Consider the following 27,632-nt stretch of genomic DNA (forward strand, 5'->3'; position numbering starts at 1 on the left):
TATCAATTTCTTCACAGAGGACATTAGGGAAGCATGAAAACAAATCCAAATATCAGATCTGGAAGGCTGGGTTTTATACTGCAGTACACTTCCCAGAGGAGGAGATCACAGTTCTATGGGACAGGAAGACAACAATTCATATCAAAGTGGGAGCTAAATGGAAGGTAAATCTATATGAAATTGAGCACCTTGTATTTTACAGAAATGGAATATTTGTAGAAGGAAATGTGTTTCACAGACCATACCTTTATAAATCCTTGTTTTAAATAGTTTAAAATGGTATTTTTTTGTGTCTGCAAACTATTTATAGTAAATATAGTCAACATTTTCAGAACATTGTGCAGAAGTGAGTTCCTAAGAATCTTCTCTGTATTAAGGTATATAGCTTGAAAATTTGTCTGAACATGAGACTCGAAGAAAATGTGTGATTTGAATGCAATTTTCCTGCTTCTTGGCAGGGGGTTGGACTTGATGGCCCATAAGGTCTCTTCCAACTCTTTGATTCTATGATTCTATGTGTGGGCTGTGCTTTCTCATTGCAAAATGGTGGACAGGAGAGCTCAATTCCAATTAGGACATCTCCTCTGCCCTGATGTGACCCCATATTCTTTTCTTATGTACTGTCATAGGTGTATATATAAACCATCCTACAGGGAAAGGAGAACCCAGCTTCCCAGTAAGAAAAGGATTATTACTGTCTTACTGTGAGAAAACCCACTTCCAACATTTTATGTTAACCATGGCCATTTATGTTAACAGTATGTTTTAGGAATTACATTTATGTTAACAGTATATTTTCAGCAAATAATTCTAAAAACATTAGTAATACTTTCCTCCCTAGGAAGGAGTCCTATAAATAAAATAAGATGTCCTTATCAGTATCTTGAGTTAAGCTTCTAAAGAGATTGGAGCCAGTGTAGTTGGTGCATGACTGGTGATATGCACATATCTGACAATAATCTGATTTCTTTATTACACCTTATCTATATGGTCTCTAAATACTATTATTGCATTACAATAATCTAATTTTAATCTTCCAGAAGTTTTTTAAATAGCTAGTATGTTCATAAACCAATAGGAAATATAGCAGTTTGTCCAACCTGCAGATTTACTGCTGAATTTTCTTTTCTTAAAAAGTCTATACAATGCATCAGTCTGATACCTGCTTTGATTATTTAAAACTGAACAATGCAATGCAATGAATGAATCAAACAGAAAACATTTCTGTTATAATTTCAGGGTAGATTGGCAGGCTTGTGTGGAAACTTCGACAAATACACCTCAAATGATCTGACTACATCCAACAACATGGAAATAAAAAATGCTCAGCTTTTTGGAGAGAGCTGGGCAATAGGACAGGTAAGTATAGGAGCAGACTAAATATTCATTCCAGTTTCACAGCACAAGCATTGGTATTAAGAAAACAAAGACATTTAATTATTAAAACTCATAAATTAGATAGTAAAGATATTGGTTTCTCTTACATTTTTTTCTCGATTACTTTCTAACCCCTACTGTCTGAAAGCTTGGTACCACATTCACATTTTTAATTTCTTTCTGAAGGTCAGGAGGGAGGGGACTGATCTGATTTCACTTGGGAGTCACAGCCAAGGGGCCACCACTGAGACAGCCTGTCTCTCATTCCCACCAACCATACCTGTGAAAGAGGTGGGACCAAGAGCAGGGCCTCCCCAGAAGATCTTAATCTCTGAGGTGGTTCATTGCTATAGTTTCTTCCACCTGCACTTGACTCTGTACCACTTGTTTGAGGTAGAAGTGGGTGGATGGAAATAACTTGCATCCAGATGTGCTAAATTGACCCAGTACCTTCTAAAGTTGCTCAGCCTTACTGTAGTGATGAACATTAGCTTCCTAAGTAGTTAGCCAGAATGAATGAACAGCAGAGGGTGATGTCTCCCATGTTGGTACATTACTGAATCCAGACCAAGTTCTGGTCTAATAAAAATGGTACTCAACCTATTTTGGGTATAGAGCTCAGAACCTTTAACAATTCCTTTAAAGTTTGGAGTAAAATGTGAAGTAGATTCCTCATTCCAATGATGCAGAGGTCACCAGCTTCCATGAATATGGCAGCTACAATGTGAAGCAAGCAAGAATGGAAGTACAGGGGATACAAATACACCAGAAAGTATTGTTTAATATTTGTTTTCATTAGCATGTGGAAGTTTTCACTTCTTTAACATCCAACAAATAGTATAACTAGATTACCACAAACAGAAAAGATCCAAACATAAATGCTAGATATTTTGTGTATAAGAGAGCCCTTCCAAGATGAGAATGAGTCTTTGAAATAAGTATTTGGAGAATTTCTTTAAATTATGATGTTATTCTGCCTGGCTCCTTGACAAAGTGTTATTCTGTGCCTTCAAATCATGTCTGATTTATTGAAATTTTCATATAAGGCAAGTCTATCATGGGATTTTCTTGACAGCATTCGTTCAAAGTGGATTTGCCCTTGCCTTACTCTGAGCCTGAACAACTAGGATTTCTTACCCAAACAAGGAATCAAACCATGTCCCCAGAGTCTTAATCAAACCACTATACTACAGTAGATCTGGATGAGTCTGACAATTGCATGTATGTCTATTTTCATATATACACAGCTAACAGAAATCAGCAGAGAGTTTAAATTTATTTATACAATGGATTGCAGGCTATCCCCGAGTTACAAACATTCGACTTACAAACAACTCATAGTTAAGAATGGGGATGAGACAATAGGAAGGGAGAGAAATCTACCCCTAGGAAAGGAAATTCACCTGAATCTTTCTTATCAATCCTTGTTTCCCCAATAAGCCACATTTTTCAAAAGCCAATTATCACAGGGACGTAACGTGAGGTGAAATCTTTGGAAAAGGAGCACAGACAGCAAAACAAAATGCCACGGGGGGTTGCTATCCAAAGCATGCATATATATATATAGTTACACTTAAAATATACCTGTTCCGACTTACAAACAAATTCAACTTAAGAACAAAACTACAGAACCTATCATGTTTGTATATTTATTTATTTATTTATTTATTTATTTTATTTGCCATATTTATACCCCACCTTTATAATAATAATAATAACTTTATTTTTATACTCCATCTCCCCGAAGGGACTTGGGGTGGCTTACAAAGGGACATACCCAACAAAACAGGTTAAAATAAGGATAAAAAACAAGCAATTTCAAACATCAATAAACATAAAATCAGACAACATTATAAAAACGATTAAAAGCTATAATGGCTGAGCAAATAAAGTGCTGGATTTGGTTCATAATGACTAAGTGCAATGAATCCTAAGATGAACCAAGAAAGTGCCTTAATCTTTATTTGTATATTGCGCTATCTCCCCGATGGGACTCAGGGTAGTTTCCAACATGGTAAGCATTGAAGATATGAGACAGACTTTGAAGATAATAAAGCAAACATATTGCATCTTATGGCTTTATGTGGTGTGTGTTTATTTTCAGAAACATATGCCATGAAGAGAAAATCATAACACTTAATTGATAATTGTTCTGTTTGCTTTTATATCAATCAGTGTGCAAGTCCCAATGAAACCATAAAACCATGTGAAGTCCATCAGAGCAAGTTTCCTTATGCCAAAAAGGAATGCTCAGTATTGTACAGTGATGTTTTTGCCCCCTGTCGTAATGTGGTAAGTTAATAATGCATAAACCATCTAAGAAGAGCCTGCCATTATCAAATGTTTGAATGCTCACCTTAGATATGAGCTATTGCTCAGCTTGGTGCTTATCAAGGGAGCCATTTGTCCACATGCTCTTTCTGCTTTCTATGATAAAAAAAACCCACTTAACTGGATGCATATGGAACATCATATGTAGATTGTATGCTTTTTCATTATGGCTTACCTAATACTATATTGTAGCACTTTTTGGTAGAATTTACTATCCAGGACAAAACACACAAAGATATTGTATCAAGGCCAGTTTATGACCTACCCAAATATCTGTAGTAGTGTTATTAGTATAAATAGTTAGAATATGTGCAATTTGTCTACCCAGCAGAGATTGGAAAACTCATATTTTTTGGTTCATGATTAACAGAAATCCTCAGTCATCATGCTAGTTTGTAGATTTTACTGCTAAGATTACTTTTGACTGAATTTGATGGTTGAACTAGTTATTTCAGCAGGTGGCAGTATTTGCTTTCCAATACAAGAAAGTGATCATTGTTCAGCTTTGCTGAAGTGTTTATCATTGTGAATTCTCAAGGAAGGAGTCAAAAAGGTCAGCTCTATGCATTTAAAATACATAGGTCAATTGAAGAACAGTTGCATATATGTACAGGAATCATACACATATACTTTTGATGCAACTGAAACTCCAAGGCATTGCAGCACAACGAGAGCTTATTAATCCTGATAGTCACTTCCTCTCCTGGAAACAGATGTGGGTATTTGTTCAATGTTTTAATCCAATAATGATTGGTTTCTTGTTCCTGGTGTCTTGCAGTTTTAGTAATTTCCCCCTCAACATCTTTCCTCACATGCCTTGTCTTCAACTTGTTTAGCTTTACCACTTTATGGTATATTTTCTTTCTTTTTTTACTTTATCCTTTTCCATTGGCTTCCATTGTTACAAAGAATCATTCTTGCTTTTTATGGGTTTGTGGCTTTCCTGATATTTCTTTTTAACCAAGGTGAATCATCTTCAATATTTTACAGGGAAGCAAACATGGATTTGCTCAGATTAGTTTTTGGCATCTAAATTCAATAAGTTCAAACAGGTTATTATTTTAATACATTGATGTGATTTAATTGTGTGCTTCACTTGCTTGTATGTTGTCCCTCAAGGGGGAGATACTTCCACAACTACATATTATACATGAATTTATCTAAGTTATAATCTTTTACATGGATGTATATAAATTACACAGGTTGAATATTACTATTTTGAAATACTTGAGACCAGAAGTGTTTTGGGTTTGGGAGTATTTGGATATATATAATGTCATATCTTGGAGATGGAAACACAAAATTCATTCATGTTTCATATAACCACCATACATATTTCTCCCGTAGATAGTTTTATACATAATACTTGAAACAATTTTGTGCATGAAACAAGTTTGAATACACGGAACCATCAGAAAGCAAAGGTGTTACTATCTCAGCCACCCATGTAGATGATTTTGAATTTTGGAGTATTCTGGATTTCAGAATTTCACATAAGGGGTTCTCGGCCTATAGTAAGTTTAAATAATTATCCAAGTTTCCTGAAGGATTTTGACACTATGTACTTCAATTTTGTTTCATCTAGTCCTCTCACTTTTCAGAAATGTTAACTCTACTTCATATTTTTCAGATTGATGTGACATCATTTGTCAAAAACTGCCATACTGACACATGTAATTGTAATCTTGGTGCAGACTGTGAATGTCTGTGTACAAGTATTGCAGCGTATGCACATAAATGCTGCCAGGAGGGTGCAGCGATTCACTGGAGATCACCTTCTCTCTGTCGTAAGTATGGTATTCATGTCCATTAACATCATCAGTATAGAGAAAATTGATTATTCAGCACTTTGCTTAAATTACAGAGACTGAAAGTGCTAATGCTGATAAGCATTGGTATATGATACCTCAAACTATAGCTGGGGTGGACAATTGCAGTAAGTTGGAATGCCAAATTTCTGACCGTGGAAATCTCTGATTTCCACAGTCAGAAATTTGGCATTCCAACTTACTGCAATTGTAATTTCCCCATTGCCAGTCAGTCTCTGGAAGTTAATGGAAGTCTCTTTCTGCTGTTTAAATCGATATTTATTCATGTTAAATAGTGCAGGAGTATGTGCACTCTATTGAAAGCTGAACCACAGAGAATAGGCAATTCACTCCTTTTTACCTATAAAATGGAAAAGCTTTTTTTCTATTGTATTTACAGTGTGGGTAAAAGCCCATCTTAAAGGTGTAAGCTGGCAATAAAAATTCAAATCACTGAATTCTTTAACTACTAAGGAATTCCAGAAAATGAGGCTTTCGATTAAAAGATGTGGGAAGTTGTGTGTTTTTGTAAACTAGGGTTTACTTCCTATGGAATTGCTTTTGAGCTATTTCTCGTAATGAATTCTCCAGTTAGGTTTTGCCCTGGAAGCTTCTAACAGTGTACCTTTTTTTTTCTTTTAGCTTATGACTGTGATTATTACAACCAAGGTATGTAGTAATTTTATGGATGAATAAAATACAAAGTCTCCCAAGCAATGATCCTTCTTATTCAAGAAGTAGATGTGTATTTAGCAATTCCTTAACACATGTTTTAAAATATTCTTATTTAAATGATGGTAACACCATTTGATATATAACAACAACATTGTAATTATTTTGTATAGAAAGCAACATTAAGAAAATCTATCATCCAATGCTCTGCTTTCTATTATATTTTGTGATACAGTTGTGTCCAGAAACAATTTGTTTGTTTGTTTGTTTGCCATATTTGTACCTGCCTTTCTCTACCCCGACAGAGAGACTCAAGGCAACTTACAATGGCACAACATCGTGTCTCAACATAATCAATTAAACATTTCAAAAATTACAATATATTAAACAGGGTTAAATCAGATTTAAAAAGTTAAAAATGTAGAAAACACGCTATCCATGTTCATGGTTTGAGTCCATTCCAAGGTCAATTGCACAAAGTTTTGATTCAAAAATACTGCATTGCCTTAGTTTCCAAAGGCCTGCTCACAGAGCCAGGTTTTGTTTTTTTTCCTAAAGGCTAACAGGGAGGGAGCTTCTCTGATATTGCTAGGGAGGGAGTACCACAACTGAGGGACCACCACTGAGAAGGCTCTGTCTCTCGTCCCCACCAGCCGTGCTTGTGAGGCAGGCTGACCGAGAGCAGGGCCTCCCCAGAAGATCTTAATCTATGTGCTGGTTCATAGGGGATGATATGTTCAGACAGGTAGCCTGGGCCAAAACTGTTTAGGGTTTTGTAGGCTAAGATAGGGTGCAAGGAAAATGTTAAGTGGTGTTGTTAGTCTAATAGTAGCATGAAATAATTTGAAGTGGGCTGATCAAATCTCAATTATGAGGCAGAAATGGACCAAATATGGACAAGTGGCAACTAGGAAACTGCAGGTAGACTAGCATTCAATATGTAGTATAATATAGGGTCGTGTTTCATTCACTGCTGCTGAAACTTGAAGAAACCATCAAGGAAACACAGGTAGTGTTTGTATATGTGTTTTGATGTGTGTGTAAAGGGGACTGCTGTGACAGGAAATAATAATAATAATAATAATAATAATAATAATAATAATAATTGTATTACCCGCCTCTCCTTGTGGCTCAAAGTGGAATGAAGAGGCAGAACCCCCTACAAATGAATATTATCTCACAGAACTTCCTTTGTAGCTTCCAGCATAGTCTATTGTCGTGTTGGATAGTATAGTCATATTAAATAACAAACAAATAAGGAGATACTATTACTGCCAGCCTAGGACATTCTACAGTCAACCCTCCACATTCTCTGTGCTAGGGGCATTAGGACCCTTATGAAAGTTTTTTTTTTAAAAAACACAACAACCCATCACATTTCTATTTTTTCCTGAAAGAACACATCTCTGGAAATTTTTAGGTCCTTCAACATGACTCTATAGTTGACTTCTGCTGGATAATGGCCATAGCATTGCATTTGACAATCTAAAGATTCCTAGAGAGGTATTCTCTCTAGAAGTTTCTTAGTTATCCAGCATGGCCATAGTCACATGGAGGAATTCAAGATTCCTAGAAAGATCATTTAAATAAAATCTGTGAATAATGAAATCCAGAAAAGTAGAGGAATTGTTATTGCACTCTCTCTGTGGTACTTTCATGTTCATGTTGATTTTTGTAACAAAAGGCAGACACAGTCCCATCCTATATAGACAGCCAAAATTCTGATTATTCAATTTTTGTGCTTTGAATAAATGAACAGAGATCAATTGTCTCTGGATACCATACCTTTTGCAATGTTTCTCTTCCTAACCCTGTTTACATGTGTGAATGAAGGAGGCTTTAATTACTAATTTCCTATCATTTCATTTAATTAAAAATGGAAAATAGTACAACTTTTCTATAAAAGAAAAAAATGGTAAATTGTTTTTTCCCTTTAGAACAGAAACTAAAATTGAGGATTTTTTGGGCAGAGTTAATGTATTTGCAAGCAATGTAACAGGATAACCCTACAAGGAGGAAGATAGAATTAAGGCAATTACTTCTTAATAGGACATGCTTGTCATTTAATATGTAATATTAGGGAAGGGCCTTGGTCATGATCTAGTCATAGTTAATACTTCTGTAGATCTTCCATTTGATTTATTCTTCCAGAGTTAGAAAGCTACACTTCAGTTCACTAAAAGGCTGCACTGTGGTAAATGATTTTCTAGTTTGCTTTTCTTATTTTTATTTAACATTTGACTGTCATTTCTACTTCCAGGGCTTGGAGAAGGACCATATATATTGGCCAGCTATGGTCAGAACGACACTGTGATAGGAGTCAATATCACCAGCAAAAAGATCTTTCCTTTGCCTAGAATCAGTATCAGTGGAAGTGTCTATTTTAATTTTATGTTAACTCCTGGTCTTGTGAAAGACAAGATACTATGTAAGTTTTATCTTCAGAATTTAGTATTTAGTATGATCAAAACTGCTTTAAGATTTAGGAAGAAAAATACTAGCTTTTCTATACCAGAGAATGTTTTTATAAAATAGTTTTCAAAATTTGAATAAATCTGGAAATACTATAAAAGAGGAGATTTTTATTTACAGTTAAAAGGGTGGGGAGATTTGGGTTTTTTGTTTTTTTTTACAAATTTACAAAGTCTTGAGCTCCAACTATATCTTCTGTCTGTACCTGATGCAAATAAGCAAGACAGACGTTCTAGACTGGATCTGCCTTGTGTCTCTCCCATGATCTCTCATCCCATTTAGAATTGTTTTAAGATTTTAGGGTTTTTTTTTTGTTTCCATTGACATTTTGGGGAAATTGGAAAGAGGTTAAGCTTCAGAAAGTCTATATGAGGGCAAAAAGACACCCCAAACCTCAGAACTTTCCCATTCTTTCTAATCTTCCCATTTCTTTAAAATGCTTGATTATGAACTCAGGTGTTAGGAACTTTCCCCAGTATTTAAAATGATCATTTGTACACTACAAGAATAATTTTGATGGAATTGAACACTTTTAAATATTGCTAGCATATTTTTAATATAATTTTACAAGGATTGGTTTAGCAATAAATAGGTTTTTAGTTGAAGTGTATCATATTCAACACTTAGGTTTGGGTAGTGGATGCTTACCATTTATTGCTATGAATTTAATTTGTTGCAGCTCCATCTCTGGTTTCACTTGAATCTGCTGAAAGACCAAACTATTTCCTATTTGTTCACGATGACAGAAGTGTTTCCTTAGAACAGTGGGTTGCAAGCTCAGCATTTCGTAGAAGAGCAACTTTCTTCCATCACCAAGGTCTTTGGATCCCAGGTTACAGTGCGTTTGAACTACATCGCAAGAAAGGTTTCTTCATTATACTCACAATCTCTGCCGTGAAAGTGGCAAAGTATGACAATTCCGAAGAATTCAAACGCTCCAGCAGCTTCAGTATAGAGGGTGAGTTTTCCTTCAAGATCTTAAAAGGACCTCCATAGTGTAATATCTGAGATGAAGAGTTTCATTCCTCACCTCTATTTGCATGTCGTTGTGACTGAGGCTTCTCTACACCGTAGAAAAATGTGTGCTCACTTTTGCTCATAGACAATGCAATTTTGACACACAAAGTTCTTGATGATTTGCTTGAAATGCAAATTTTAATCTGGTTCAAAAACCCTTCTTTTTTATTTCACAGTGTTATGGAAAATCTGGATTTTCTGACATGTGGCATTGCTTCAGGTTGCATTGCTTGATTGTGTGTGTGTGGGAAGGAGTTAGTAATGGGAAGAACTGGTTGATAGGAAATGATAATTTCTTCCAGGAAATGATTCTTTCCCAGATATAATTTTTTTTAAAAAAATAAGAAGGTGCATGTGCATATCAGTAAGTCAGGATATCAGTATTAATGCACCCACACTTAATAGAAAATATGTATATTTGCATGCATGATGGGGGAAAATGCATCAGCTACAGTCACGTGACCAAATATAACACAAAGGATTGGAAATGTGGACTATTCCCTAACAGTGAGATGAATTTACTGCCAGTTGTGACAATCTCAACGTGATATGTGTGGCATTAACAGCATCATTTTTTTTAAAAAAAATAGTTTTTATTAGTTTATACTTTAAAAAGGTGGAGCAATATCGCTCCCACCTAGTACATACAAACATATATAGCGTAACAGTGCGGCATATATAACATATAGAGTTACTCTCTTATTGTACAAACCCTAGTTTGTAGGTTTCTCAATCCTGCTCCCCTCTGACACTTGGTCTGATTGTTTTCTCTCTTCTATCCTCTCGTGGTTTACCTTTTGTAGGGGGCTGTTCGTTGTCCCTTCCCCCCTCCCGGTCCCGCCCCCCCCCCAACTCTATTGTGGTTCGTCCTTAACAAACCAACATAAAGAGACATAACAGACTAACAAACATGAATAGCAATTTATGTACATCTCTTGACTTCCAGGGTATTTAAGCGTGTCGGTCCTCGTATCTTTTTTAATTGTCTTAGGTCTATGTTGGTCGGGTACTCTTTTGTTTGATTACTATTCTTTGGGTTTTCTTCTTCTTTCGTATTCTGTTCTCATTTCTTGTTATATTTCTTCAGGAAGGTTATAAATTTGTTCCAGTCAGTGTTTTCTCTTGTCAATTCGTTTTTCCTTAATTTCTGAGTTAGTAAGTCCATGTTCATAATATCCATGGATTTGCTTATCCACTGACTAAAGTCTGCTGTTTCTTTGTTCTTCCATAAGCGGGCCACACTGATTCGCGCTGCTGTGGTGAGGTAGAACATAATTTTTTCATCATTCTTGTTCATGGTTGGGTCATTCAGTCCCAGCAGAAAATGATCCGGCTTAAAATCTAATTTGATTTGTAGTATTTCTTTTATTTTGTGGTGTACTACCTTCCAGAATTTCCTAATGATCTTACAATCCCACCACATGTGTCGAAATGTTCCCGACTTCTTTCGACATCGCCAGCACTTTTTATCAGCTCTTCCTTTACTATATTTCGCTATTTTCTCTGGTGTTTGGTACCATAGATAAAACATTTTGACCCAGTTTTCTTTTATTTCTGAAGCGTATGTGTATTTTAGTTTTTTTCTCCAGATTCCCTCCCATTCCGACATTTTTATTGTGCGTCCTATCATCCTAGCCCATTTAATCATAACCTCCTTCACTTGCTCTTCCTCTGTTGCCCATGATAGTAATTGCTGGTATAATCCTTTAATCACTTTTCTTTCTTTATTTAGTATCTTATCCCATACCTTCTCTTTCATTTCGAATCCTACTTTTTTATCTTCCTTAAATTTCTCATTTACCTGCCAGTAATGAAACCAGGTGAAGTCCGGGTCCATTCGCCTTATTTCCTCTAACGATTTTAATTTTACCTCCTGGTTCGATGTCTCCAGGAGTTGTTTATATCTTAACCATTTGCCTTTTGCTGTTTCCCTCCTTTGTTCTGCCTCATTCGGGGAGATCCATGTTGGTGTTTTCGCATACCATCTCCCCTTATATTTGTTCCAAGTTCTTATTAGCGATGCCCTAATGGGGTGGTTAGAGAAGTTCTTTTCTTTTGCAGCTTTCCCTCCCCATAGGTAATTGTGCCATCCTTTATTTAGATCCTCCCCCTCCAGTGTTAGCATTTTGTCGTCTTTTAGTGTTGCCCACTCCTTCACCCATTCGAGCGCTGCTTCATCGTAGTAGAGTTGGAGGTCTGGTACCCCAAGCCCTCCCCTCTTCGGGTCATCGCACATGTTCCTGAATTTTATTCTGGCCCGCTTGTTTTGCCATATAAATTTGTTTAGCTCTTTCTGCCATTTTGCTATTATACTTTTTGTTTTTATTACAGGAATCATGCGGAACAGATATAAAATCTCCGCTAAGATGTTCATTTTTGTTACTGCGATTCTCCCCAGGAGGGATAGCTCCAACCTCTGCCATCTACACATCTTTTCCTTTAATTGTTTCCATCTGGTGTTATAGTTGTTTTTTATTAACTGCGCATTGCTAGGTGTTATATATATTCCCAAGTATTTAACTTTTGATGTAACTTCCACTCCTGATATTTTTTGAAGTTCTTCCTTTTTCTCTTTTGACATATTTTTAGTCAGAAATTTCGTTTTATTTTTATTTATCTTTAGTCCTGCTACCTCTCCGAATGATGTAATTTCTGACCACCATTTGTCCCACTGTTTTATCGGTTCTTCTATCACTGCTACCACGTCGTCAGCGAATGCTGCTATCTTATAATTGTGTGATCTTATTTTTAGCCCTTTGATTTCTTTGTTGTTTCTAATACTGTCAAGTAATATCTCCAGGGTCATGATGTATATCAGTGGGGATATTGGACATCCCTGCCTGGTCCCCCTAGATATTTTAATTGGGTCCGATGTTTGTCCATTCACAATTATTTTCGCTGTTTGCAGCGAATAAATTGCTTTGATCGCATTGGAGAAGTGGTATCCTGCATCCAGTTCTTTCATTAATTCTGTTATAAATCCCCAATTAACCCTGTCGAATGCCTTCTCCGCGTCTAAAAATAAGAGACCTGCCTCTCTTTGTGTATGTTTATTGTAATACTCTATTACATTGAGGATCAGTCTCATATTCTTGCTTATTTGACGCCCTGGCAAGAATCCGGTCTGGTCTAACTTTATCCTTTTATCGAGCACCTTTTTTAACCTTGCTGCCATCACGCCCGAAAATATTTTATAATCAACATTTAATAGCGATATTGGGCGGTAGTTCGATATCTTTGTTGCATCCTGATCTTCTTTTGGTATTACGGTTATATGTGCTGTTCTCCAGGACTCTGGCAGTTTCCTGTCCTCTAGGGCTTTGTTCATTACCTTAGCTAAATATGGTGTTAGTATCTCGCTGAAGATTTTATAATATTTTTCTGTTAATCCATCAGGACCTGGGGATTTGTTCGGTGGTAACTTTGTTATTATTTCCTTTATCTCGTCTTCAGTTGCTCTTTTATTTAATATTTCCCTTTCCTCCTCCGATAATCTCTTTATGTTTTGTTTCCCTAAATAGTTTATTACTTTCTCTTTAGGTATGTTATCAGCTGCGTAAAGCTTTTTATAAAATTTTCTAAATTGTTCTTCTATTTCTAGTTGTTTTACGTAGCTCCTGCCGTCGTCCTCTATTTTACTTATCTGTTGCTTGTGTTTTTTTCTTCTTACCTTCCATGCTAGATGTTTCCCAATCTTATTAGCGTTTTCAAAATGGTTTTGTCTTATATATTTTAATTTTTTACTAATTTCCTCTAGTTGTAAAGTGTCCCATCTTTTCCTTAGAATTTCTAGTTGGAGTTTTAGTGATTCTTTGTCAGGTCGTTTTTTAAGTTCTTCTTCCTTTTTTTTAATGTTTCCTTCTAATTCTCTTACTTCACTCTTTCTTATTTTGTTCCTTATAGCTTTTTGCTGAATGAGGTGGCCTCTGATATACGCCTTAGATGTGTCCCAGATGATATCTATGGATGTATCTTTTTCCGTGTTAAGTTTAAAGAATTCTTCTAAGATTTTTTTATTTATTTCCTGATCTTTTTGGCTTCTTATCAGTTGTTCATCTAGTCTCCATGTCCTTATTCTTGCTATGTTATCTGTCTTTTCCATGATTAATTCCACCGGGGCATGGTCAGAGTTAGTTCTTGTTAATATTCTGGCCTTTACCGTTTTTTCTATTATTTTTTCTGAGCCCCACACCATATCTATGCGTGACCACGAGCTATGGCGGGCTGAATAGAATGTAAAGTCCCGCTCATTCTTGTGGAGAAATCTCCAAATGTCCTGTAGTCCTAAGTTTTCTCTCATCTTATTAAATTCTTTTGGGAGTTCCCCCGACTGGTAATTTTCCCCCTTTTTTTTCTTTCCCGCAATTTTGTCTATTTTGCTGTTAACAACCCCGTTAAAGTCTCCCATAATAATTAGGTCATCGTATTCTTGGGCTAAGATTTTCTTATATAGGGAGTCGATAAATTTTGTTTTAGCACCGTTCGGGGCGTAGATATTGCATAATAACACTTTCCTTGTATCAAATTCTATAATGATACCCTGCATCCTTCCCTCTTGATCTTTGAATACTTGTTTGGATGGTATCTTTTCCTTTATGTACATTACTACCCCCCTCTTTTTTTCCCCTCCCGAGGCATAATACATTTTCCCCAGTTTCTTTTGGGTTAAATGGGCGACATGCCTATGGCATATATGAGTTTCTTGAAGCATTATTATGTCATATTGTCCTTTATTAATCTGGTGCCAAATTTTTGTCCTTTTGTGGGGGTTATTTAAACCGTTTACATTGTTTGAATATATCTTAATGTTCTGTGCCATTTGTTTTCCCTATTCCGGCGTCGTCTTTCCCATTCGCCGCTGCTGAATTTGTAAAGCTCCTGTAGTTTTTGGGGGATAGCTCTCTTGGTCTTTTTCTTAGTCTCTCTTGTCTGGTCTCTTGGGTTTCCTGTTGCTCCATGTCTTCTTCACTCTCGTCTTTCCTCTGTCCTTTATCTTCCTTACACAAGTATTTATCATAGAATCTTTTAGCCTTTATTTCTGATGTTAGCCAGTGCTTATCGCCCTCCCATGTTACCATTATCCCCTCTCTTCTCTCCCATTTGAATCTTACATTTTTTTCTCTTTAGCTCGTCAGTGAGGTAAAAATACTTTCGTCTTCTTTCCAGGACTGATTTTGGGTGCTCTTTTAGGATTACGATCTTGTTTCCGTTATAATAGGTGGGCTTTTTGGCATTTTCTTTCAATATTTCGTCTCTCATGGATTTTTTCCCAAAGCAAACTACCACGTCTCTAGGTACATTATGTTTTTTGGCGTATTCTGATTGGATTCGGAAGACTCTGTCTATGTTGTCTTCTATGTCTTCCTGACTAAGTTGGAGCATCTGTGCCACTATATTTGCAGTTATTTCTTTGATGTTTTCCTTTTCCCCCTCTTGTATGTTTCTAAATCTAAGCTGGAACTCTTTTTCCTTTGCCTCTAGATTTTCTTGCTGCGTTTGTAGTACTTCCATTTTCCTTTCCATCGTATGCATCGCCTTTTCCAGTTCTTTTTGGTGGCTTTTAACTGTTTTGTTTTCCTTTAAGTCTTCTTTCCTTTCTTCTTTCATGTCTTCTATTTCTTTGTGGATAGTTCTTATTTCCTCCTTCATTGCTATCTGCACTTCTTCCTTAATTTCCTTTCTCATCTCCTCCATTTCTTTCCTGATGTTGTTATATTGTTTGTCGTGTTTTCCTTCAAGTCTTTGCACGTCCGATTGCAGTTTCAATATTTCTCTCATTAGGTCCTTCATAGTAAATTCTTCTTTCTTCTCTACATTCTCTTCTGGAACGGATTCTTTTATTGCAGGATCTTTTGTTAGTGAGTCCTTTCTGGTTTGTAATTTTTTTTCTTTGTCTTTGTCTTTATCTATTTTTATTTTCGGCGTCGCCATCTCTTCATTGATTTCTATCCTCTTTTCTCTGTTATCTTTCAGAAGCTGTCTTTACTCAATCGCTATTTACTTGGGCGTTTCTATAAACCTTTTTCCTTTACATTCAGATATATTACTATGTACATTCAATCCTATTGCTATGTACACGTATCTTTTGATAAATATCCTCCCTCCCCCCACCCTCCCAGAAAAAGAGAAAAAAGAAGAAAGAAAAAAAAGAGAGAGAAAGAGAGACAGAGGCAAGGAAGGGGATTGAAGGGGGTGGATGGGGGGTGGGGTGGGGGAGGGGGTAATGAATGCCAAGATATTTGGCCTTTTCAGGCAGTCTTTGTTATATTTCAGTCTTGTCCCGTGTTACCCTTGCTTCTAGTCTCTAATTTTTGAGCTTCTAGCAATGTCCACTTCCAGGTTCTGTATAAAGGCTTGCGCGAGTTTGGGTAGTAAGGTTAGGGAGGGAAGGTTAACAGGGGCGGGTTATAGGGTCTTCTATGAGGTGGTAAGGGTAAGGGTAAGGGAAAGAGGAGTGGGGTTGTCCTTTCCCGTCACCTTGATTTCTTCTCTGGCAATTCTCTTCTCTTTTTTCCTCTACTTGTAGTTCTAAGGCTTGTAGTTTCACAGTTCCTCCTCTTTCAGTTCTTTCTTCCCCTTCTCCTCTCTTTTCCCTTTCCTTTCTCGCGCTGTGCTGTGTTGTGTGTATTGTAGTTTACCGGTTTACCATGTAGTCCGTCGCGTCTAGCTTCTTGCGTCTTACGTCACGCCTTACGTTACGTCCTACGTTGCTCCTTCTCGTCTTCCCGTCACATTCTGTGTCTCTCCCGTCTCATCTCTCTACTTCCTCCCTCTCCTTCTCCTTCTCCTCTCCCCACCACTCTCCGTTCTCCGCTCCGGATCCGCGCAGCCACCTCACCTCTTCACCCCTTCTCTTGGTCTCCTTCATCCAAGTCATCCACCCCAGCTCTCCCTGAGTGTCCGCCGCGCGGTTGCGGAGATCGGGGGGGCTAGATCCACTGAGCTCTCCCCTTTCGCTCCGCCTCCTCCTCTCGGCTTGGAACTAGAGGGCTCTGGCTCTTTGTATCCTCCTCCTCCTCGCGGCTTGGGACTGGAGGCCTCTGGCTCTTTGTATTCCGCAATCATGTGTCTCTCATCTCATCTCATGCTAGTCCGGCTCGTCAAGAGTGGGTAGCGGCTTGGAAATCTCCTCTTATTTTTTGGCAATTATTGTTATTAGCGGCAGGTAATTATTATTATTCTCAGTCGCGTCCGGCGCTGATGTCCACGCCCTCTGCGCGACTTCTTCGCTCCCTCCTTTACTTTCCCTTAGTTCTTAAAGGAGCCCGACCACTTTTTCCCTTTCTAGTCTTTTTCCTTTTTTTTTTTTTTGATCCTCTTCTGTCGCTTAACCCTCTTACTTCTGGGTTGTTTTCTTTTCTATCCCTCTTCTTTATAGGCTAAAATAGGGGACGGCGTCCTCACCTCCTCTTTTCAGGTGCACCTTGCCACGCTCGCGTCCACCGGGCTTCTCCCCCGTCCATGTTTCACCCCCCTGCTGTTGGGAGATGTCCCACCGGCGAGGTTTGTCCCTTTGGTTGGTTGGCACCACGCTGACCTCCAATCCTCGTGGGGAGGGTTCCCACCTCCTTAGCGTTTTTGGCAAGGTCGGCTGGCCGAGCTGCCTGTCGGAGCTCAGCTAAACCGTGGCGTCGGCCATGCTTCCCCTACCGGAAGTCCATTAACAGCATCATTTTAAATATATATTTTTGATGTTTCATAGAACTGCGTGCAGCAGTGCCTTATAGGAGGATGTGTGAATGGAGATATGAGCCTTGCACAAGTCCTTGTGTTAAAACCTGCAGTGATCCTGAAGGAATAGCGTGTACATTTCTTCCACCGTGAGTAGAATTTGTTGTTTTGTATACTAATGTAGTAAGCTCTTAATTTACGTGTACCTATTGTATTTTGTGTGTTCCACACTATTGTGTGTTCTGCACTATTGAGTGAGCTGTCCTGAGTCCCTTCGGGGAGATGGTGGAAGGATGCAAATAAAGCTTTATTATTATTATTATTATTATTATTATTTCCATTAATATTATGGAGATACCTAATGGCATTTTTATTATAAACATAGTTTACAATTTAAAATATAAACTATAATTTATAGTTTATACAACATGGTTTATAATTCCTGTAATGGAAATAGGCTTCCATTGTGTAGAGCTAGGGTAGGGATACCTTGGCTTCAGTTCCTATAAGCGCCACACATAACGGCTGGTGGGAAACAACCGTAGAAAACATAGGCTCAAACATATAAAACGCTTGTTGAAGGCTTCCATGGCTGGAATCACTGGGTTGTTGTAAGTTTTTTGTGCTATATGGCCATGCTCTAGAAGCATTCTGTCCTGACGTTTCACCTGCATCTATGGCAGGCATCCTCAGAGGTTGTGATCTCACAACCTCTGAGGATGCCTGCCATAGATGCAGGTGAAACATCATGAGAGAATGCTTTTAGAACATGGCCACATAGCCCGAAAAACCTACAACAACCCATATAAAAGGCTCCGCTGCATCCTTGTAACAGCACAGATGCAGTGAAGGGGTGCGCATAAGATACATTGGTTTACATTTTCTCAAGTGTATGTGATATTTGGGAAATACACTGTTGTGTAAAAAAGTTTCAAAGAATGAAATGTAAGTATCAAAGATGGCCACATCTCATGTAAATCCCAGCTGCAATTAGAATTCTATGTTGTTTACAGCCATGGAAACATCAGATTTTTTAAGTAGTAAAGATAATTATTGTGTATTTCCATTCTGGACTTTTTTATTTGCAGCGTTGAAGGATGCTTACCATATTGCCCTAAAGATATGATTCTTGATGAAGTCACAATTAAATGTGTTTATCCAGAAGACTGTAAGTTTCCCTATATATACTTCCTAGATTACCACAGTAATATTGTATGCATTGGCTATCAACAATATCATTCCATGTTAGAGGCATATGTTGGCTTCTTTTAATAAAAGGTGCTGTATTTGCATATGCACACTGTAGTTTTACACATTCCTTCTAGTTAGTAAAGGCAAGAGTGTGGATGGATCCTAGTGAATATTTGGGGAGAGGAGTGGATGCTCCTGCTATTTCCAATTCTGTGCAGAAGTCATGGATGAGTGAACTCAGCTGGGTGTTTGCCTATAATGTTGGCTTTGGACCAAGCAGGAAAGGGGCTATAAATTGTGCATGAAGAGTAGAAACCTAAAGAGAGGGGTTCTTATCTTATTTGTATCCCAACTTCCCTACATGACTTTCCATGGGCTAGAAAGAGAGTGCAGAGACTTGCTGCCTACAGCACATGGAAGTTGGAGTTGGGCAGGATGGGGCATGAAGACATGGAGAATTAGGCAAGACAGTGGAATTAGCATAGATGAAGACAGGTATGGAGAGAAAAAGAAAGCAGGATGGAGTATCCTGCAAAAGTGTGTGACTGATTGTCTACAACACTGAAAATGAGCACCCCACTTCCAGACTGGAAGAAACCACTATGAATTGTTGCTGGTGCTGTTGCTACTGTTGTTATAAATTCCTTTTTTTTTTTTGCAGGCATACCTGTGAAATCTACAGAATCATCAGGGACAAAGCCTACCTTACTAAGTACTCAACTAGTAGACACAATAGAAACATTTTCTCAAGTGCCTCCACTATTTGTTACTGGAGGGGTAACATTTAACCTGACCACCAAAACCACAACTAAGAAAATAAGGACTAAAGAACAAATGCTTCTAGGTTTTTATTCAACAGCAACATCTCATGCAAGTACAACTTTATTTGATAGCTTCAGTACACCATCTGCATTATTTGGATCCTCATCTCCAACAACCCTCCCAATTAGTTCAAGAATCTCAACAGCTACTCTAAAAACAACATCCTACAGTACAAGTCCCACTTTTGTTATGCCATTGCCCTCTGAAACTACAGCTATGACACCATTGACAACCTTTCTTCTAACAACCACATCCACAAAACCATTAGGATCCACAGCCACTTCTGCCATGTTATCTACATTAACTGTTGAGCAAGGTTTTGCCCCTACTGAAATACCTAAAAGCACCTTAACAACCAGAAGTCTTTCTCAAGTGTCAATTGGTGCTGCAACTCGATCCTTATTAACGGAACAACAATCTCTTCCAAGCCCCATGTTGTTTACACAATCACCACTAACACATGCATTTACTGTGATTTCAAAAAGTAAGTCTTATTTATCTCCATCACCCACAACCATGTCTCTAGTTCCCTTTTTTACTTCTAGTCCTACTGTAGCTACAAAGTCTATGCATAGCACCTCAGCTTCATATGTAATGACAATCCAACCTGAATTAAAGACAAAAATTAAAACATCAAAAACACTTCTAACCACTAAAGTTCCCTTAACTACCAAACATTTTTCTATAACTTCAGATATACATAGTGGAATATCACCTTCAATTGCTACTCAAAGACCTACAACAATACTATCTTCATTGGGTTTGAATGTCACACATGCAATGTCTACATTAGTGCGGCCTCCAATTACATCTCAGAGATCTAAAGCAACTGGGGACGTTACCATTGCTTCAAAAAGTTTTCATATCGGACCTTCAGCAGGTTCTCTTCCAAGCGTTCCTCAAGCTTCCAAACCATTTTTGTCAAGTATAGTTTCTAAAGAAAGTAAACACGCACTGCATACAGATTCATCTCCAGTGCCAACTACTTCTTTGAGCTCATTGGAATTTGTTGGGACCAGGACTTTGCCTAGTAATACTTCATTTTCACCTATAAAGATGCCACACGATATAGTACAAACAACTTCAACAGCCAGTATGGATATGCTTGTCCCAAACACAGAATTAAAAACTTCATCTTTAGTTCACAGTGTAGATGCATTTACTGCTTCTGCAGAGTTTCCAGGAATGTCATCTTTTACAAGTCCATTGGTTTCATTCCCAGTGTTAACACAGTCTTCTGTTCCTCAGATCTCTGTTTCAGCGTCTCATTCTGAACACTCATCAGTAATTCCCCAAACTGGTACCACTCCTAGTCTGATACCAACTACTACTCACATACAGATGCCAGTGGTATCACTTGGTGAAAAAGTTACCTCAAGCAGCCCAGATTCATATCTTGCAGCATTGCCTTCAGCGGATTCTTTGTTGGCATCAAGTGTGGATATTTCCACAATACATGCTACATCTTTAACTCCTTTGGAGGTCTCAGATGTAATTATGCCATCTTGGGTAGCTACAAGTTCGATGACTACTCCAGTGGATCATAGAACATTGACTTCATTACAAAGTACATTCAGTACTCAATTTACCGAGCAAGCAACACAGCCAGCATTAACGGTGGGTTCAAGTTCAAATATTACATCAATTCTGGAGGCTGTTACTGAAAAGTATTCACTTAGCCCCTCTGTTAGTTTACTGCTTTCTTCTGTGGGCACAACAGGGCCTCCCAAAGCTCCACAAGTTACTGAATTTTCTTCTGCCAGTTCCAAAGTCCACACAGATATTGTATCAGTCCCAATTCCTGCTACCTTTCAAACAACTATGTATGTTCCAAATGTTACTTTGATTACATCTAGACCTTCCACAGAAACCTTCAGAACAACGCCCATTAAAATGGAAGTAGTGACTACCTCAGGTGGGGTAGAACTGAGTATGGCACAGACCTCTGAACTTCAAAATGCAACTTCTGCTATGGAAACTATGCATGCTCTAGCACATAATCAAACCTCAAAATTACAGGAAAGTGCAAGCACAGAAGAACCATCGTTACTCCCAATTCAGGTGACTCCATCTATAGGTGAAGGCAGCACTGTGTCTGTGAAAACAGTCTCTCTCTCAGATGTGACAGATATAACCATTTCCGATTGGTCTAGAATTCCTCCACCAAAATCAGTTAGACCTTACTACAGTGTGACTAAACCACAGCAAATAAGGATCACTAGCATACCAAATGTCACAATAACAGATTCATCACACTCTACTTCATTGTCTCTGGGAACACAAACATCACAGGTGGAAATGGGAGTAATGACAACAGAGAGTGCAGAATTTGCCTCCTTTGGCACAATGGTTCATTCCTTTATGTCTGCAACATATCCAGAATGCACGGTAAGAGCAGTTTTTGCCTACTTATTTATTTTGCTGTTTATTCTAATTTGTATCCTAATTTTATTCAAAAGTTCTATTCTGGCATTTTCCCTGTTTGTGTTTATTACTACTTTAAACATCTCTGTCTATATACATTTTGAAATTCATTTGCTTCAGTGTCCAGTTCCTCCTAAATAATTCCTGCATATCTGCACTCTTGTGTACTTTGTGTACTTAATAATCCTCACTGGGACAAATTATGTTATTTATTATTATTTTTATTAAAGCTATCTGCTTACACTTTAATCACTTTAATTATCTATATCAGATTTACTAGCACACTCATTCCTACTACAGTAGTCACACTCCACCTGTAGTAACGGAGAAACTTTGCTCCAAAAATAAAATAATGATTTTAATAACACCAGCTTTTCTCTTTGCCATGGAACAGCCACGGTATCTCGATCCAGTAGACCAGTGTTCTCAGTATGTGTGCATTAATATGGGATGGATGCTGTACAACCTTTCAAGGAACTGTCATAGAAATGTGGAGAAACCAAACTGTGGTTTTCGAGGGATGCCAGTTCAAATTAACAGTGACAGCTGCTGTCCAGAATGGGAATGTCCTTGTAAGTCTTTGCATAGATGGCATAAAAGTCTGAAAATTATGATATATATATTAACAACTGATTATAATTTGGAATGATGGGAGTATAAGAAACCCATATAGTCAGGGGCAAAGACAGGTATCAACTCCAGGGATTGATCAGAAACAATAGTATTGGTAGTAATCTGCATCACAGTTCTCTGATCTGGAATTGGAATTTGTGAATAGCAGATACAAGTATGCCACTACAGGGAAAAGTGAACCCTGAGATGACCATTCATGTCTGTTCAACATGTAGAACCATCATCATTACTGCTACCCATTTCTTTTTTACAAGTAACTTCAAATCCATGTAAGCTTTCTTGGGAATAATTCTCATTGAAAAAATAGGGACTTAGTTCTGTTTTGAATCGGCATAAGATTGCATAGTTAATGTAACTATGTTTTGCTGCTTGAAAGTGTTCTTTATTATTTTCTGTTCAGTGAAATGTTCATATTTTAATATAAGAATTAAGCATGATAATAATAATAATAATAATAATAATAATTATTATTATTATTATTATTATTAGGGTCCCCTGGTGGCACAGTGGGTTAAACCACTGAGTTGCTGAACTAGCTGACTGAAAGTGTTAGGCCCAGCTTCTGCCAATCTAGCAATTCGAAAACATGCAAATGTGAGTAGACCAAAGGGTACCACTTCTTCAGGAAGGTAATGGCGCTTTATGCAGTCATGTTGGCCACATTACCTTGGAGGCATCTATGGACAACGTTGCCGGCTCTTCAGCTTAGAAATAGAGATGAGCACTACCCTTCAAAGTCAGACACCATTAGACTTAATGTCAAGGGGAAACCTTTACTTTACCTTTACCTTTATGCATAATATATCGTGACTAAGACTTATTACTAATATAATGGATCCTGAATTTAATACAGACACCTGCATTGTTAGGTTTAATGATGATGTCATTAACTATCAGCTCTTTCCTAGGTCAGTGTTCTGTCCTTTCTGAATTGAGCATTATTACATTTGATGGAAATAACCTTGCACTATATAAAGCAGCCTCCTACATTTTGGTCAAATTACCTACGGAAATTATTGTGGCTCATATTGAAAAGTGTCCTACTAATCAGGTAGGAAACTTGTGTGGTATTATACAACATTATGTGTTTTAGATTAAGTTAGTAACTTTATAGTTACTATTTCAGTGTTGATAATAAAATAAAATGCCTCAATTATGTTTTACAATTGATGTGGAATTTATAAATGTGGAATTTCTATGAGTAGATCAAAGAGCAAAGCTTCTGTACTGAAAATGCAAATTGTACAATTAATGTTGAGTATTTATACAATCTCATGAAATAAGTACAAAATATGGGGCTGATTCCAAGAATGCATACAGCTGGAGAGTTTTTAGTACAATCAGTGAAGTCATCTGTTTTGCAGCAATATTTATTTACATTCATTAATTAAGGTTACTTGTGCAAAAGCCCTTATATTGAATTATAAGTAGCAGTATTTATAGTATTTCTGGAATTACGCCATTGTTTGCAACTGGAATTCTAACCCACGTTTACAACTATTTTTCAGAGTGCAAATTCAATAAGAAAGCTTGTGAGTATGTTTCCAATAATGATTTTAATATAACTTTAAACATACAATACAATTTATGGTGACTATATATGATCATTCCAAAAATGTTTTCTGTTTTTTTCATTCAAGGCACTGCCTGGAAGTGCTTCAGGTCTCTGTTTTAAGAAACTTAACGTAACAACGCCGTTATATACAGTACTTATCAATCGTTTAGCCAGAAAGGTGAGTTGCAAGTTAAAAAAAAGATTAGCTGTAGAATGTTTTTTACTAAAAATGAAATTGGAGACATAAACAAATAACTCTGAAATCTTCTGGGATTGAGAAATCTGCCTTAATTAATTTGAAGGAAGATTCCTTTTATCGCACATTGATTTATCAAAGGAGCCGGAAATGGGGAGATGAACAATGTTGAGCTTTCTGCTCCAAAAATACTTACATAAAAATAGCACTAGTTGTAACATTTTAACTCTTTGGGTGTATGAATGTGCATGCAATCTTTTACTGGAGCAAAAAGGCAAATCAGTTGTCCCCAGCTTTGATTGTGGGAGGACTCTGATGGATACAAGCCATTGCTATGTAAACTTGATGATTTGTATTACTAACAGCCATTAGAGAAGTACAGCAATAGGACAGTTCTAACATTTGAATTCAAGCCATATTTATTGTTGCTTATTGTTGTTTATTGGTCCTCAATATTGGACCTAGGTATTTAAATTTTGCTACTTTAGTTTTTGTGCCAACCATATTTCACCTTGAATATAACCTTTGAATATAAGCCAGCTGCTCAGCAAAGGAGACTGTCCTACAAGTTACTTTATTTTTGATAATAGAACTTGGGAAAGAGAAAGCAATATGCTACTTTGTTTTTTAAAAAGCAGTCCTTTCTTTGTCATTTAATATGTTAGAAAGAGTTCCTAAAGAGGAACACTATCACTTCTGGTCCTCGTGCATGATATCAAAACTAATATATGTTTTTTTTTTTAAAAAAAACCACCTTTATTTTAGGTTGTTATGGATGCAATGATCCAGTCTTTGCCCTTCTCGAAAAATGGCTTATGTATTCAAGACACAGGTGCTATGTATGTAATCAATACACCAGCTGGCATCAACATTAAATGGGCCCATGTTACTGGCATTATAGATATCCAGTATGGCTTTCACTCGAATATATCTACCAAAGCAGAAGGACTCTGTGGTAAGATTAATAGTTATTGCTATAATTATAATAGTTATCACTCTATAAACATCCTATTTTGGAAAAAGAGTGTCTAAATCTATATAAATAAAAAATGTAATGTCCGCTTGTGGGATTAGCATAACTCAAAAACCACTGGACGCAATGACACCAAATTTGGACACAATACACCTCAGGCCAATGAGTGACCATGACTCATAAAAACACTGAAAAACACAGCAGAAGATACTTTAAAAGCAAAAAAAAATTACAACACATACGCAAAACCACATATAAACACAAACATACATATACACATATACACAAATATATATACACGCACACACACACACACACACATACATATACACACACACAAAACCTGGATTATATGGCAGTGTAGAAGGAGCCTAGCATATGTAATGCCTTCTAATTATTTGTTGGCATTCAAGGTGTCTGTAATGGGGATCCAGTTGATGATTTGAAAATGCAGAACAGAACAGTGATCACGAATATGGAACAAATTGAGGCTTTCATAAAGAGTTGGCAAATTGAGAAATCCATTGATGTAACGACAAGAAGACTTATAAGAAATTGTACAGAAGATAATTGTACATATTGTATGGAACTCTTAAACAGATGGGTTTTTGCTCCTTGTCACAAAAAGGTAAGTACAAAAAACCACAAAACAACCAAACAAGTTTATATCTAGAATATCAATGCTTAAAATTTAGGGTGCAGTAATACTGGATTGAATATGTTAACAACTTTTGTATACATGTGTTATAGTTCCAGTTATCAGTTTGACCACTTCAGAGAAATCTACACTAGGGTGATTACTTATATCACTGACACACACTTTTTGGTGCTTCAAATGTTAGACCTGTTTCTGAGTATGTCTGACCTACTGATTCCAAAAATGGCACTAGTTTTTCCATACTAACTCTAGATTTTTGAGATACAGAACATATGCCATATACCAATCTTTATCTACTTGCCCTTAAAAAATAATGATAACCATATCCAAGAAACTAGAGCTGATACAATTTATCCAATGTGATTTTCTGAATCAGTGTCTCAAATAATGCCACGAACAGGCCTAAAAACTAAGACGACATGAAACATTTTTGTTTGTTTGGCTGTGTAATTATTCGGAGTGGCATCTTGTTATGGACTGAATGAAAGCAAGAAAAGTATACCTTTATAAATAGAAACAAAATACTAAATTTTTATGGGAAAAGGTGGTTATGCTTTTAAAAATATACAGAAAAAACAGTATTTTTGAATGCATACCTTAATGTAGTGAAGGGCTCTGTGTATGTTAGGGAAGCTCAGAAAAATACTGTCCAAAGACTAAACACCATTAAGACCCTACACCCCCAGAAGAGTCATCTATTGTGTTGCACTCCAAGAGATGTTGTGGTCACCTCTCTTCAGGGAGTAATAACTACATCAGCAAGGAAGAATTGATCTGTCAAGCAGATACTTGGGCTTGACCACTCGGTATTCAGGCCAAGGGCTCTACTGTGTTTTTGTTGGCTGTATTTCAGCCACTGTGAGCATAGTCACCAGGTGTGTCTTTTTAGCAATATCCCAGAGACAAGAAAGCACCAAGAAAGAAAAGCAGGTTGTTTTCCTGTAACTGTGGTTCTTTGAGTGGTCCTCTCAACATACCCACCTCCCCTCACCTCCCCTGTTTTACATTCTTGGTTGTTGGCCTTGCTGGTGGACATTGAACATAGGGCACATCCAGACAGCCCCTCAAAAGTGTGAGCTCCCCACATAAAAGCAAATGATTTCAGCACAGAGTAGGAAGATCCTGCTTTGTGCCAAAGTAATTTGATACTGGAAATACTCATATCTTCCTGAAAGACCTGCATTGAATCCAGTATGGCTGCTGTTTGGACTGCCCTCTTGAAAGTTCTGGGACTTCTGAGGGGACTGTACGAATCAGCCCAGAATACCTGAGAGGGCTCTAACCCCTTCCCCAAAACCACTTAAAAATGGGGGGAGGGTGTGTAAAACAACTTACCCAGCCACCATTCTCCCTTCTCCGGAGCTGTCCTGTCATGTAGAAATGACATGCCAGGAGAAGGGGGGAGGATAAAATTGCTCCTGACCCCTTTCTCCTGGCACATTATATCTACATGACAGGAGAGCTCTGGAGAAAGGGGAATAGTGGCCAGGTAAGTTATTTTACACCCCCTCCTTTTTAAGGGGGTTTGGGGAGTGGGTGTGTCTCCCTGTCCTCCCAGAAGGTTCCGGGAATGCATGTGGACACCCTCCCCCTCCCTTAAAAGCACATGCTTTCTGTGGTGTGTGTGGACTTTAACCTGATTACTCCATGGTTAAAGGGCTCTGTGGAATTTGGAATGAAAATAGCTCTAGAATTTAATTAAAATAGTCTGCACAGATGGAAAGACTCCCTTATGTGTGACTTCACAGAGGATAACTCTAAAAACTATAGTTACAGGTATTCAACCTGATTTTCCAAAAGATAATCTAAGTAAAAATCCTGCAGAATTTATA

The 27,632-nt window shown here is 37.5% G+C and overlaps 1 protein-coding gene across 1 annotated transcript in view; it reads left to right on the plus strand.

The window, feature by feature from the left end:
* The window catches only part of OTOGL (otogelin like), a 95,648-nt gene that overhangs the window by 43,080 nt on the left and 24,936 nt on the right, over window positions 1-27,632 (plus strand). The window contains exons 24-39 of the mRNA XM_067468495.1: window positions 18-164; window positions 1,240-1,359; window positions 3,553-3,669; window positions 5,339-5,495; window positions 6,159-6,185; window positions 8,449-8,616; window positions 9,340-9,618; window positions 17,380-17,497; window positions 18,437-18,516; window positions 19,201-21,749; window positions 22,180-22,357; window positions 23,327-23,469; window positions 23,927-23,950; window positions 24,059-24,151; window positions 24,935-25,124; window positions 25,556-25,770. Coding sequence (XP_067324596.1) covers window positions 18-164; window positions 1,240-1,359; window positions 3,553-3,669; window positions 5,339-5,495; window positions 6,159-6,185; window positions 8,449-8,616; window positions 9,340-9,618; window positions 17,380-17,497; window positions 18,437-18,516; window positions 19,201-21,749; window positions 22,180-22,357; window positions 23,327-23,469; window positions 23,927-23,950; window positions 24,059-24,151; window positions 24,935-25,124; window positions 25,556-25,770 — 4,605 coding nt within the window. The remainder of the gene's footprint in view (window positions 1-17; window positions 165-1,239; window positions 1,360-3,552; window positions 3,670-5,338; window positions 5,496-6,158; window positions 6,186-8,448; window positions 8,617-9,339; window positions 9,619-17,379; window positions 17,498-18,436; window positions 18,517-19,200; window positions 21,750-22,179; window positions 22,358-23,326; window positions 23,470-23,926; window positions 23,951-24,058; window positions 24,152-24,934; window positions 25,125-25,555; window positions 25,771-27,632) is intronic.

Source organism: Anolis sagrei, chromosome 5, assembly GCF_037176765.1.
Source record: "Anolis sagrei isolate rAnoSag1 chromosome 5, rAnoSag1.mat, whole genome shotgun sequence".
In the NCBI taxonomy this organism is placed as follows: domain Eukaryota; kingdom Metazoa; phylum Chordata; class Lepidosauria; order Squamata; family Dactyloidae; genus Anolis; species Anolis sagrei.